The sequence below is a fragment of the Ornithorhynchus anatinus genome, chromosome 16 (assembly GCF_004115215.2).
Source record: "Ornithorhynchus anatinus isolate Pmale09 chromosome 16, mOrnAna1.pri.v4, whole genome shotgun sequence".
In the NCBI taxonomy this organism is placed as follows: domain Eukaryota; kingdom Metazoa; phylum Chordata; class Mammalia; order Monotremata; family Ornithorhynchidae; genus Ornithorhynchus; species Ornithorhynchus anatinus.
Genome location: NC_041743.1, coordinates 5,316,475 through 5,330,604, shown reverse-complemented (window position 1 = coordinate 5,330,604; position 14,130 = coordinate 5,316,475). Strand labels below are relative to the sequence as shown.

The 14,130-nt window shown below is 39.6% G+C and overlaps 1 protein-coding gene across 7 annotated transcripts in view; it reads right to left on the bottom strand.

The window, feature by feature from the left end:
* DNM3 (dynamin 3) overlaps positions 1–14,130 on the bottom strand; it is a 328,780-nt gene that overhangs the window by 205,422 nt on the left and 109,228 nt on the right. For 4 of the 7 annotated variants that reach the window (XM_029081396.2, XM_029081391.2, XM_029081392.2 and 1 more), the window contains exons 13-14: positions 4,734–4,785; positions 3,918–3,947 (exon numbers count right to left, since the gene is read on the bottom strand). In XM_029081396.2, coding sequence (XP_028937229.1) covers positions 3,918–3,947; positions 4,734–4,785 — 82 coding nt within the window. Of the gene's footprint in view, positions 1–2,418; positions 2,425–3,917; positions 3,948–4,733; positions 4,786–14,130 lie in introns of all 7 variants that reach the window. The other 3 variants (XM_029081395.2, XM_029081397.2, XM_029081394.2) reach the window with 2 other exon arrangements.

Genomic DNA, 14,130 nt, shown 5'->3' with positions numbered 1-14,130 from the left:
TGTGGAAGGCCGTAAAATTGGTGAGTAAGCCTAGCCCCTAAGAGGCAGAACCCTGACGGAACTGTTAGAAAGTAAAATTATGAAAGTTAAGGACCAATTCCAGTGTAGATCAATAACTGACCAGTAACAACACTATGAGATTTTGTGACTAGAGGCACTTTCAGCCTTATAGAGGCAAGGTGTAGTAACTAAACCTTTATAATAACGACATCCGTGCAATTACAGCTTTACTCTTTTAAAGTGCATTTCATAAATCTGTGTACTTCAGCCCTGGAAAACATCTTTTACTGGAAAAGGTTTTAAGCTGAAAAGTGATTTACATTTAAAAATAGTCCATGTCACCACACTTTCCCATTCCAAATCAAATTGCAACACATTTTCCCTCTGAATTCAATGACATCATTGTGGCTACAGATAAGTTTCAATTTTCCTTGACACCTTGGTTGTCATTTCTGTGGTATGTTCCGCGACTACCATCACCTGGAAAAGTTCAGTTCTCAGCTCGTAGTCCAAGTTACGACCTCTTTCTAGACCAGCGCAACTAGAAGCCATTAACAATTTATTCACATTCCTCTGAGTTGGCTAAGAGGGTGACGTTTCCAGACAGACCCAAATGACTTGGTCTCAGACTTGAAAAGCGTGCTTTCTACATCATTCCAAGAAAAACATTCAGAGCATCGATGCTCTTAACAACACCTCTGCCCTTGAGTCGAACAATAAATTTTGGACTTTCACCCACCGGTTTACTTGGCAATATGCTTGTTGCTATAAAAAGGATGTGGGGCTTAGATAAGGTATGGCCCGGTTTCGCTTGTTATCCTTGAATCTACACTCACGCTGTCATATTCTGGATGATCTGAGGACTGCCATATCATTCCCAAAGCCAATTTAAAGTCAGACAAGAAATACCCAAAGATTAGATTCTTCTCTACCGACGGAAGTTTAGATGTTTTCAATCATTTCTTAATATTTGACCTTTTCCAATGACAAAGTCTAATTTCATTATTACTTATTTCAAGGGAAAATGGCCTAGCCAAATCCCACTAAGGGTGTTGGACTATACGCAAATTTGTGCAGAGTACACGAGATAAATTCAATGTAACAACTAAGGGTAAAAACTCATTAAAAAAGCCCTAATTGCCCCATCATTTTACAAAAGTTTTGCAACATTAAAACAGTGGTCTAATGAGTCTAGCAATAAAAGGAGATAAAAGAAAAGATTAAAAAGGAAAAGGGAAGGAGGGGAGGAGAGGAATGTAGAGCACTTGATACTGTGTGTCTCACTTTTATTGCATTCTCCCAGGCTTGGCATTCAGGAGACATCCAGTGAATTCATTTCTCTTCCCCTTCTGGGTCACCCACGTTCTCACCCTGTTGCTCCTTCTGCACTTGTCTGAGGCAGTCTTAATTAATTGACTCCCTAGACCTACTTTGTCTCTGCATTTCCTCCCCTGGCCCACAACCGGCTTAATGAATTAACTACTTCTACCTGCTTCCTCTTGCTCTTACCTTTCTGGTCCTCTCCCTCCAACAACCAATGCAGCTATCACTGCTTCCAATCATGCTTTATTTTCCCCTCAAAAATGGGGGTGGGGCAATTATATGATAAAGTCGGTTATGGAATTGAATACAGTACCCTACCTAAAATGAATGATTTAATAATCCAGCTGTTGCCAAATCAACTCCTAACAGTAATACCCAGAACCAAAGCCTAACCTAGCCTAATTCCCAACCTCAACTCCATTGAAAAGTTTGGTGATTAAGGATGATTTTGGGGAATTTTAGAAATGTGGACATCTGGAATATGAACTAATGGGTTTTAGACATCTAATTTCAGGTGAACTGTCATTCCTCCATTGAGATATTCATATGGTTTGCTTCAAGGTTTCTAAAATAATGCATCTCCTATTTGCTAAAAGAGTCCAAAAAAGCTTCCCCCAAAAGAAATTACAATTTTAATTTTTTCAGTGGTGACATATTTTTGTCTTTCTAAAAGAGAGTAGTCAGAAATCATGAAAAACAAGCTGTGTAAAGCTACGGGGATCATAGACAAGGAATGAAGGTGGCAGTGCAAGAGATAATGTTTTTAATTGTGTTATTTGAGTAGCTTGAAATTTTCTCCCAGCAACCATTTTTAAAAAATGATAAATGACACAACATTCCCCCTGCTTGCTCAACCTGAATCCCAATAAAAATGTTGGGTCATTCATACCAAGACAGACAACAAAAGGTTCTAACAAAAGAAAGAATTATTAAACATAAAACAAGCTGAATGATTAACAGAGACACAAATCTCACCAAGCAAAATATATAGTTAAGACCTGGCCAGCCTTCAAGGTCTCCAGGTAACTCGCTAGATTCATTATGCAAAACAAAGGATTGTTTTGGTTATTTCAAGCGTATTAAAGTCAGACTAACCTGTGGCTTAAAAAGAAACCTTTCCAGGTCAGGTCAAAACCTCAGACGATAGCAAAAAAGGCCAAAGTTTAAGTGTGAGAAGATAAATTAGTAGAGGGGAAAAAAGAAGGTCAAAGAATCCCCATCCAGAAACAAACAGTATTGATTTCATACAAGACAACACCAAACATCCAGGTTTCTATAGAAAAGCTGCATCATTCAAAGCCGATTCCAGTCAAGCAGAATAGCATATTCAAAGGGATCTCTAACACATGGAAGAATTTTAGAACATACTAGTTATCTATAAAGAATACATATTGGATAGCAGGGCATACATTATAAGCTAATGCCCCAATTCTACCCGTGAGACTGCTAAGAAGTCTTCCACGAACGGGTAGATTTGGATGGCAGCACTTATGTACATATCTGTTATCTATTCATTTACTTATTCTTATAAATGTCTGTCTCCCCCTGTAAGCTCAATGTGGGCAGGGAATGTCTGATTATTATTATTCTGTACTCTCCCAAACTCTTAGTTCAGTGCTTCGCACAAGTAAGCCCTCAATAAATACAACTGAACGAATGAACGATGACCATCTTCCCAGAAAAAAAAAATTCAATTCATATAGCTTTTGCTACATGAGCTTTATACACAAGTCTCCTGACTTCATTTTAATTTTATGAATCTATTTTATTAGTGATCATTCCACTTTTGGAAGTGCCTAAACTCACCCTTTCGAAAAGACTAGGTAAACTAACTGCAAGAGAGCAAGGAGCAAGAATCAAAAAAGTTTACAACTCTCCCATCTGGTTTTGAAACATAAAGTCCTCTTAGAAATAGGACTTTATTGATTGAAATAGAAAAGAAAAAGGGAGAATTAGCTTGCCTTCTCCCTCTTCCCAAGTACCCAAGTCAGTAAGAGTCCACTTTCCCACCCTTCAAATGAAAATGCAGGATCTGATGGCGAGGGGGGAAAAACATCAAATTGGAGATCCTGAAAGATACTGCCCAATTTATGCCTCACTGAATGTAAAATAATTTCTAATGCTGAATCTGTAAAGACTCATCATAACCGTAACTAAAATCAGATGCCGAAAGTACAATTCACCCACCTTTCAGAGGCATAGTCGGTAATTTTAGGAAATACCATAAAAGTGGGAAAAATCTTACATCATAGCATGAAAGGATAGATACAGATTATTAAAGATTTAATTATTTTAAGACCCAGTAAAATTAGGGGAATCGCAAAAGCATCCATTGTGTTAAGAGTTTAATGCTTCAGCATTTGAAATTATTCTAGTTCCTACTTTTCAATCACAGCAAGTTATTAGCAGTGAAGGGATGGAAATGGTCAGTGTCCATGTCAGTGATAGGGTGTTAAATATATGGCAACCTAAGTGTAAAAAAATTAAAAAATTAGTAGCAAGCACTAGTTGAGTTAATCAGTTAAAGACAAACTTTGCCCTTGGGGTTGCTAAATGAAAAAGCAACAGTAAAGCTTACAGAACTTAGCTCGTACAATTTGCCTTGAAGGCGGAAGATTGGCTCCCTGAAATAGTAAAGAATTATGTTTTAATTCAGAAAAAGATTCCTAAAGAAAAGTTTGTGTCATTATTCTTTTCCCTTCAAAACAATGAAAATCAGAGAGGGATAATTTGTGGAATTATGAATCCAGAAAAAATTTAGACTAGTTACTAAAATCTCATTGTTTTGACTTGAAAAGAAACAACAATTCATATATCATACAAAACACAAAGAAACAGCAAATAGAGTTAATGCAATCTCTGCAAAGCGCTATTAGTCAGAGACAGCTAAAAATTTTAAAACTCAACCAATGTATACTTTCAACATTTTCCGGAACCACCTGTGGTGGTCAAACCAGACAATTACTTTCCTCAAAGAGCTGTCCCTTCACTGTGTTACCAAGCTGTGCAAAAGTGTGAACTAGGAACAGAAAGCAACATGCAAGCAAGTACTCACCAAAGTTCAGTCCTTTGAACTAATCGCAAATTCCAGTTTAATGATAATTTAGGGAAGTGAAAGAAAATTATCCGAATACCAAGTAAGGGGAATAGGAGGGAAGAGATTCAAAGAGCATGCAAACCAGCTGAAGCTATTACAATAAAACCAATACAGTTAGTTGCATAGAATAATTGATAACTAACTGTGATGAGCTCTGCAAATTTATGGAAGGCAAAACAAAAAGCTGCAATTCAAGCAAAATCTGCAGGTCATTAACTTGCAACCAAAAAAAAAAAAAGAGAGCCAGGAAAGCAATTTTAGCCAGAGTTCATTTGGCATGCAGTATGCAGTTATTCTCTTACAAAATTCCTACCTGATTTCCAACTGCACTTTTCTTGTGAACCTGACTGCTTCTCTGCTGGGCACTAAGAAAAGCAAAGAGGAAAGTTGCACTGAAGAAAATCAAAAATAACAAATTTCTTCCTAAGCAACAAATAATGAATTCTAAACACGAAGACTCTAGAACTGAAGGCCTCGCTGCTTAGAAGACAAAAATATAAATACACATGTATATAGTTCCAGTTAACAAAGGAAAGAAAATCAATTCATATGAACGCCTAACAGCAGTTACCATTGTGAAGAAAAAACACAGGTACACTAAAGAGAGAAATTTGTATTAATAGTAATGCGTCTTAAAGAAGCACCTGTTCAAAAGGTGGGGTGATCAGAAAGCTAAGACTGCTTTGGTTGGTGTATAAGAAGGTCTTAAGGCAGGCAATATTCATAATTCATCTGGGCACCTGTAAGACTTAGCTCTCATTAATATTTTTTTAAAAAAAACCTCAAGAAGAAATGACTCATTTCTGCTATTCTGGGCAGTCCAGCAAAATCCTCCCTGTAGTTGGCTCCTTCAGGGTTTACCTTCCCAGCTGGTTTTGGACAAAATTTGACATTTTCTATGTATTATAAGGGTGCAAATAAATAAAAAATAATAGATATCACCCTCTGACAGTTGGATAAGAAGTTGGGATTCTATAATGGACACTGTTCAAAATCAAGGAAGAAATTAATTCAGAAAATGTACCCTCCAACTGCAAATTTAATGACATTTACTGGCTGTCTACTGTGTGCAGAGCACAGGCTTAAGTATTTGGAAGAATACAATAGAAGAATGTATTAATACATCATACTTCAGGACTCGCAGAGCGCCAGAAAAGTCACCTTAATTTGGCATTAACGCCTTGTAGAATATGTGACAGACCTCTAATTACAGACTGCCAACTTTACACAAGTGTGGGGAGGGGTGGAAAGGGGAAGGGAGGAAGGCCCACAAGTCTTGGGTAAAGAGTCAGCTAGAATCCTGTGTCCAGACATTGGCAAATATTTTTTGCCATCTTCCTCCAAAATATACAAAATGAAACCACAATGACCAGGTCTGTAGCTCTAACGTAACTCTGTTTTCGAAATAGAAAGAGCTATTAAAATAAATTCAAGGTGACATCTCTCTTGTGTGATTTGCTGTAGAATCAAAGCTCCATCCTCATTCCTGACTTTTTACAGAACACCCTGATGAAAGCTAATAAGAGCTTGTGGGTGCAGTCAGTCGATTGTATTTGTCAGTCATATTTATTGAGCGCTTACTGTGTGCGGAGTACCGTACGAAGCCCTTAGATGAGTATAACCACGCTAAACAGACATTCCCTACCCACAACGAGTGTACAGTCTAGAGGGGGAGAAAGATGTTAATATAAATAAATGTATAAATTCTTATTTATCACCTGGTGTTCCACGTTCTTAGCCAGGTCGCACTGGGGAAAAAGACATTTGGACCTTATTCTGTGTCTTTCTACTTAATGAAAGAACAGTTTTCTAACAGCCCCTTTTCTTTTTGTACAAGCTGAGGACTACTGGAAGAAAATGGGCTTCAGAGAACATAACATCTCTCCATATAATCTGCTGCTACAATCCCTGTCCCCCAAGTATTGAGACAAAGGGCTAAGAAGGCATAGAGGAATTTGGAAGACAAGAGATTTATCAGTCTCATCAGTGGGGCCAAAACCTCCAATAAAGAACAAGAGGAATGTCACATCATGCCCGGTTCCCCGCGGCACGGTTTAGTGGAAAGAGGATGGGCCTGGAAGGCAGGAGGATCTGGCTTCTAAATCCTGCACTGTCACTTGTCTGCCTTGTAACTTTGGGCAAGTCACTTAACTTCTCTGGACCTCATTTTACCTCATCCGTCAAACGGGGATTAAATCCTACTCCCTCCTATTTTATTTAGACTGTGAGTCCCAACAGCTGGTAGTGAGTCATCTGTAAAATGGGGTTTAAGAACTGTAAACCCTATGTGGAGCAGGGACTGATCCAACCCGATTATCTTGTATCGACCCCAGGGTTTAGTACAGTGCCTGGCACATAGTAAGCATTTAACAAATACCATTAATAAACAAAAGTACCGTCACAAAAAAATTTGCCACAGAGACGATGGCACCCACAAGAGTGGCATTCCAGAGCAGTAACAGCGGGTCAGACAGTGTCTCTGGCCTTACGGGGTTGGTGAGGTTTGGGGAACAGGGTAGGAACTGGCAAGGTGGGGGCAGTTTCTGAATCCTAGGCATGAGAGAAATGGGATGGAAGAAGGGAGGAAAGAAGGAAGGGAGGAAGGGTCAAGTCCCTCAAGAACTCCAGGATTTAGAGCCCAGCCAAAAGATGGACTACTGAGAGGGTTCAAATACTCTAGCGCACATGCTCAAAACAAGAGCCTGAACATTGGAATCTACCAATCAATTGTATTTATTGAGCATTTACTATGTGCAGAGCACTGTATTAAGTGCTTGGGAGAGTACAATACAACAGAATGAGCAGCCGGGTTCCCTGCCCAAAACAAGTTTTCAGACTCTGAGGGCCCCTCACCAATGGCTATGGCTTCAGATGGGACGGTCTGGTTTTCAGTTGCGCGTAATACAGCTAATACATAATACACGGTAAGCGCTCAGTAAATATGAGTGAATTGAGTCTGTCCCTGGCATGGATATGCCACCAGGTGCCTTTATATACAGTTAAAAAAAAAAATTTCAGCAGCTAATTTCCCTCCAATACAGCTCCTGCTGCCAAACTCCATGTTTTGGAAGGAAACAGCTCCTGGGTTTACATACAGGACCTGGGAGGGGAAATGCAATGGCTCTGGAGAAAATGGAGGGGAACAGGGGCCCATTTGCCCCAGAGGAATGCTCTTGGTCTGGGCAAACTTGTATTTCACAAAATAGCCTTTTAGGTGGCATTATGTAATCTTTTAAGGGCCCCAGTTAGCTCTCTCCCCACTACTTATCCTGGCTCCTCTTGGGCTCCTCTCAGGCCAACATACTCACTGTGCCTTGAGTGAATATGATCCATGATCCATGAGTATGATCTCACCCATGATCTGTGGCTCACTCCCTCTCTTACTGACCAATCGATAACATTTACCGAGATGTGTAGAGCACTGTATTAAGTGCTTGGAAGAGGATAATCCAATGGAATTAGGGGACACATTCCCTGCCCAAAATGAGTTGACAGTCTAGAGTCCCTTATGCTTGGGGCTCTTTCCCCACCTTCCAGCCGCTGCCCCCAACCCTGCCCCCAAGATTATGTCCCTAAATTGTACTTTCCAAGCACTTAGTACAGTGCTCTGTATACAGGAAGTGCTTAATAAATATGACTGAATGAATCCCCAGGAGACCTCTCCTGATTTATGTCTCCTCTCCACTAGATATTAAGGTTCTTGGGGGCAGCAATCCTATCTACCAAACCTAGCAGCACGTCCCAGTGGAAAGAGGACAGGCCTGGGAGTCAGAGAATATGGGTTCTAATCTCGGCTCTGCCACATGTCTGCTGTGTGACCTTGGCCAAGTCATTTAAATTCTCTTTGCCCAGTTTCCTCATCTGTATAAATGGAATAAGATGACTGTTCTCCCTCCCCTTTAAACCCCATGTGAGAGAGGGACTGTGTCCAATCCATTCATGTCACATCTTCCACGGCACTTAATACAGTGTTTAGTATATAGTGTTGAAAAAAATATCGCAAGTATTAGATTGTGGGCAGGGACTGTGGCTATTAACACTAATGTACTCTCTCAAGCACCTAGTAAAGTAGAGAAGCAGCGTGGCTCAGTGGAAAGAGCACAGGCTTGGGAGTCAGAGGTCATGAGTTCAAAACCTGGCTCTGCCACTTGTCAGCTGTGTGACTGTGGGCAAGTCACTTAACTTCTCTGTGCCTCAGTTACCTCATCTGTAAAATGGGGATTAACTGTGAGCCTCACATGGGACAACCTGATTACCCTGCATCTACCCCAGCGCTTAGAACAGTGCTCGGCACATAGTAAGCACTTAACAAATACCAACATTATTATTATTATTAAAGTGGTTTGCACAAAGTAAGCACTTAATAAATATTATTGATTGATGGATGACACTGTATGCCTGGTATAACGCGTGATGTCATATGTGTTTCCTGGTCTGGTATTTAAGGGTGGCCCTCGAGTGGTCACCCTGTGGAGGGTGACCTGTCCAGAGCTAGGGGGTCAGCGGAGAACAAAAAGAAAGCCAAAATGGGCCCTCTAAAGGATTTGCATTCTTGGGCAGTTGCTCAACCCCTCACATTATGCTCTTGAGCAGATTTACTCCTGGCATAAAAGTGTATACTAAACTGTTGATCAGGTTTTGGCCTTTTCAGATAAATGCAGTAACACCATCAGCGACATTATTATGAACAACAGATGTGGTGTTATAAATCTGCCATTTCGGAAGGCAGGTTTCCCTTTTGGTCAAATAATCTTAAAGTGGGGAACGGGCAAAGCTTAGACCAGGTTTCTTCAAGTGGAGAAAGGAGTTCCTTTGTCTGTCCCTTGCATGCTCTACGTTAGTGGAGAACCTAAGAATACTCTATCATAAGCACTGACTTAACCTAGAGCTCCACAGTCTAATTCAGCAGCAAATCCTGTACCTTAAACAGTAACTGCAGCAAAACTCTCGTTTTTTTTTAAAAAAAGGTATTCGTTATATGCTTATTATGTGCCAGGCATCATTCTATGCGCTGGGGTTGATACAAACTAACCAAGTTAGACATAGTCCATGTCCCACATGGGGCTTACGGTCTTAATCCCCATTTTACCGAGGCCCAGAGAGGTCAAATGACTTGTCCAAGGACATGGCAGAATCGGGATTAGAAGCTGGGTTCCTCTGACTTCCAGGCCTTTGCAAAACCCACTAGGCCTCGCTGCTGTTTATCGTCATTTTGTGATCGGGAAATCAGTGACATTTATTGAGGGCTTACTTAGAGCATTCTATTGAGTATTTGGGACAATATAATAAAACAAGGAGTTTAAGTCTAGAGGGGGACACAGACATTAATATAAATACATTTGTGGTTTGTGTATTTTCCTAATTTCAAATAAATGTCACCCAATTTTCTGGTTCTGTAGCAAACCAAAAAAAAAAAAACAAAAAAACCCCAGAAGACAAAATCCAAACTCAACAGCAAATACTATTATTATTATTATCTCATCTACATGCATATACCACTACTATCCACTTCAGAAAAATGAACAGACCCAGGGTGAATAAGTAGGCAGCAACCACTAGATTTAATCAGAAGTGTAAGAATATGCCTATTTCTCTCTCCTCCCTGACACACAAAAAATAGCTTCAAGGAAGAGAATGTCAAAAGTGACAATTAATCCAAACCATTTTTTGACTGAAATCTGGAATGAAGATAAATCCCCCTTCGCCCATCCCATTGATCCCGATTACTTGGAGCTGCCGTTTCTGGTCGTTGCAGTCATACACATTGTTTTATCCTACATCATTTATGGCTGCGCATACTAACAACAAACCTCAAGCATAGTTATCGATATCTGCTTGAATACATAGCTAAGAAATGAATCGAGGACAAGAACATTTTTCTATTCTAAAATGACTCTTGTGCAAGTGGTCTGTTGATCTTGAAGAGAAATAGAAGATACTCTTCTTATACCTTCTTCCTGGTGATTACTCACTACCTCTACAAGGAAGGTACTGAGACGCTAATAAATTTTAGCTCTACCACTGGGAAAAGGGAAGAATGATGAACGAGTGAAGGGGATTAAGGAGAGCTCTGGAGCTCGGTGCCAAGGTTCAAATGTACTGTACTTAGCGAAGTGGCAACAGAGACATTCCGGAACATGGGGAAAGAGATATAATGAATGTTACAACCCTTAGAATTTTCATGGTGCTCATATAACAATGATGGAAATCTACACACTGGAGCAATTCAACTGTGAGAAAACAGGTGTCAGGACATTCTGAGCAGCCTGGAAAACAAACAGACCTTGGTTTGTTGTGTGCCACTGAGATATCATTTTAACAGACTGTGTCTGGAGCCCATCTTTCCTTTAACTCATTGGGCAATGTAAATCTGAGTGAGCTGGAACCCGGATTGTGTTTATGATACAAATGGGGAAGAGCAGGAGAGTGTGAGAGCTCACCCTGCAGGCTTTAAGCTAACAAGCTTGCCCTTTTATTCTTACAATAAGAATATCCAGACACGGTGGCAAAGGAGTTATTATTCAATAATAAACCCAATAATGGGTTGCAAAAAAAACGCCCTTTGACACTTTTTCAACATAAGGAAGAATGAGAGATTGGCACCATTAAAGCAGGGAAGTAGATCATGAGCAAAATCTATTTTTCCCCTCCTAGAACACTCCATTGTTAAATATAAAAATGCATTAGGGTTGAAAAACCAAGTACTCAAAAGTCAGGAAATTCCAAAGCAAAGCATCTTAGAGCAGGGTTGATTTGGCCACATTGCACATGGTGCATATTTTATGGTCCATGTTTAACAAACAACAGGGAAATAGGAGGGAAAATGCTCCATATGTTCAACAAAGCAGTTAGCATTACTCTAGGAACAAGAACTCTGGAATTTCCTGAATAAGGACACTTTACAGCCTTAATGTTGCATTAGCTTGGGTTGAGAACTTGTTTTCAGGAATTTTTCTTTGATTCAAAGAAGAAAACAACTAAGTTGCACACTTCTGCGATCTCAGAGAACACATCATGGCCTAACAACAGAACCTGTATGGGCCCCATTTGGAAAGCCTGTAAAACTCACATCTGGGCTGAAATTGTTATGACTTTTCCTCAAGCTCTTCATATTCAATCTTTGCAACTTAAAAAAAAATACTTACCTGTCATCAAATGAAACGTTTCTTTCTTGATGAGGAAAATTATTCTGCCAAATTCAAAATTTACAGCTACACCCATTTTTTTCTTTGAATTTTAGAGTCACAAAGAAGAAAGACTACAACTCTTTCAGTGTTTTTGGAAGGTGCATTTTACATCTTCCCCAAACTGAAAACTGTCTTGATGAAACCTGCTCAAGTTTTCCACAAAGGCGAATGTTAAACTTTGGATCTGAACCAAGGATGACAATTTTTCAGTTCATGACTGCTTTGGGCTGCTGAGAAAAATGATTCCTAATGGAAATTGCTTTCTGGTCCTTACTACAATATTCTACATTTCAAATATTAAATTTACATTATTGATCCATTGATGGTATTTACTGAGCAATTACTACATGCCGAGCACCGATTTATCACAGCAAAAAATCTGGGTGTGCATAACATCACTATCCTTTGAGAAAATCTATCAAAAAAACATAACCAATGGGTAAGAGACGTATAACATTAGAGGATATTTTAGAGGTGTAAGTTTCCCATGTTTTCTTTTTCCTTCCCAACATTATAAAAGTGAGCAGTCAAACTTACTCAGAATAATAGGGAAAAAAGCTGTTGATCTGCATTGACAGATTAAGCCCACTCGTGTGTCAACGTTCGGTATCAAAATTTGTACAAATTATTTCAACAACTCTTCAGGAATAGTAATCCCCCAATTACTGTAGGGAAGAAACAAATCTAACAGCCAAATTATTCCGACAGAGCACGGGCCTGGGGAGTCAGAAGAGCCTGGGTTCCAATCTGAGCTCCACCGTTTGCCTGCTGTGTGACCTTGGGCAAGTCACTTAACTCCTTTGGGCCTCGGTCATCTCATCTGTAAAACGAGGGTTGAGACTGTGAGTCCCATGTGGGGCATGGACCGTGTCCAACTTGATTAGGTTATATCTAATGTCTCAACAGATAAATGAATCAACGTTCCACTCTGCTTGGACCAGGGAAATCTGGCCTGCGAGTACATTCATTCATTCAATCGTATTTATTGAGCGCTTACTGTGTGCAGAACACTGTACTGAGCGTTTGGAATGTATAATTCGGCAATTAACATCTGTTCGTTTCTCCTAATCCAGGGTGTGATCAAACTGATTATATTTTCAATTTGTGGAACACCTCATGAATGTCCAATTCTGAATGTCAAGTTAAAATCACACCTGCTGAAAGTTGTGTGACTTGACTTTATTCTGTCCAATGAACCTTGGGGTGAAACACACTTGACTGTCACATGACAAGTTACATAAAGGAAGTTTTCATTTTGAATTGAGTCATTTAGTTTTAAGAGGTTTGGGTCATTGGTCAGTGTTTCTTGTTTAATGTCCTGAACCAAAACCCTGAATTAATGAATCTGAAATTCATCTTTCGTCTTGGCACTCATGAATTTATTTACCTTCCTTAGCATTCATGTGCAGATGCCACCTCGATTAATTTATTTTGACAGCGTGCCAAATGGTTTTATGTTCATCTCCACTGTCAGAGTATAAACTCCATAAGGTCAGGGAATATGTCACTTTGGTATACTGTATTCCCCAAGTGCAGCATACCACATCCAAGAACCAACAGAAAGCAAATTCAATAACTCCTTTCATGGATGTGCTAGTGAGCTGTGGACAAGAAGATCGTAAAGCAGAAAGAAAATTTCGGAGTTTGGAAAATCCCCAACCTGAGTAACTCATCCCTGAGTCACTGACATCTCTCTGTGTATTTAAAAAACCTTCTTAAAAATAACAAAAATCTGCCTTAAAAAAAGAATTTCTGAAGATCAAATTGGAGTTATCAGATTTATGTCAAATTAGGGAGAGGGAATATATTATCCAATAATTTAACTATCCATTCTGTTTGGGAATGTTAAAACCAATTTGATACAGATTTCAGGTAGACAGGATTGCACTTTACTTGAAACCTAATATCTGCATTGTCAGCATTACTTAATAATGATAACTGTGGTATTTGTTAAGGTATTTATTAAGTGGCATGTGTAAAGCACTCTACTAAACACTGAGGTAGATACAAGACAATCAAGTCCCACAGGGAGCTCACAGTCCAAGTAGGAAGGAGAACAGGTATTGAATGCCCATTTTTCAGCTGAGGGAACTGAGGCACAGAGAAGTTAAGTGACTTGCCCAAGGTCACACTGCAGACATATGGCAGAACCTGGATTCAAACCCAGGTCTTCTGCTCCCAGGCTCATACTTTTTCCACTAGGCCATGCTGTTTCTGATCTTACTGATCTTGTATAGAATGGGGAAAGGCTAATTAACAACCCAGGAAATCCAGTAATTACAGAATAAAAGATAGGCAAATACCCAGGATAAAGACAAAAATCAGTGCTGCTTCCAGTGGAAAGAATGGCATGCATTTATCTGGGGACTCAAAAGCTGATTATCATCAAAAACATTTGTATTTAGTAGACAGACTGCACCTAGTGTTTCCTGATCATGTTACTCCCTTTATTGGAAGCAAGATACCAACCACGAGGGCCATAAACCGAGGAAGAAGGTAGGGCGTATCAGGATAGTCTTCAGA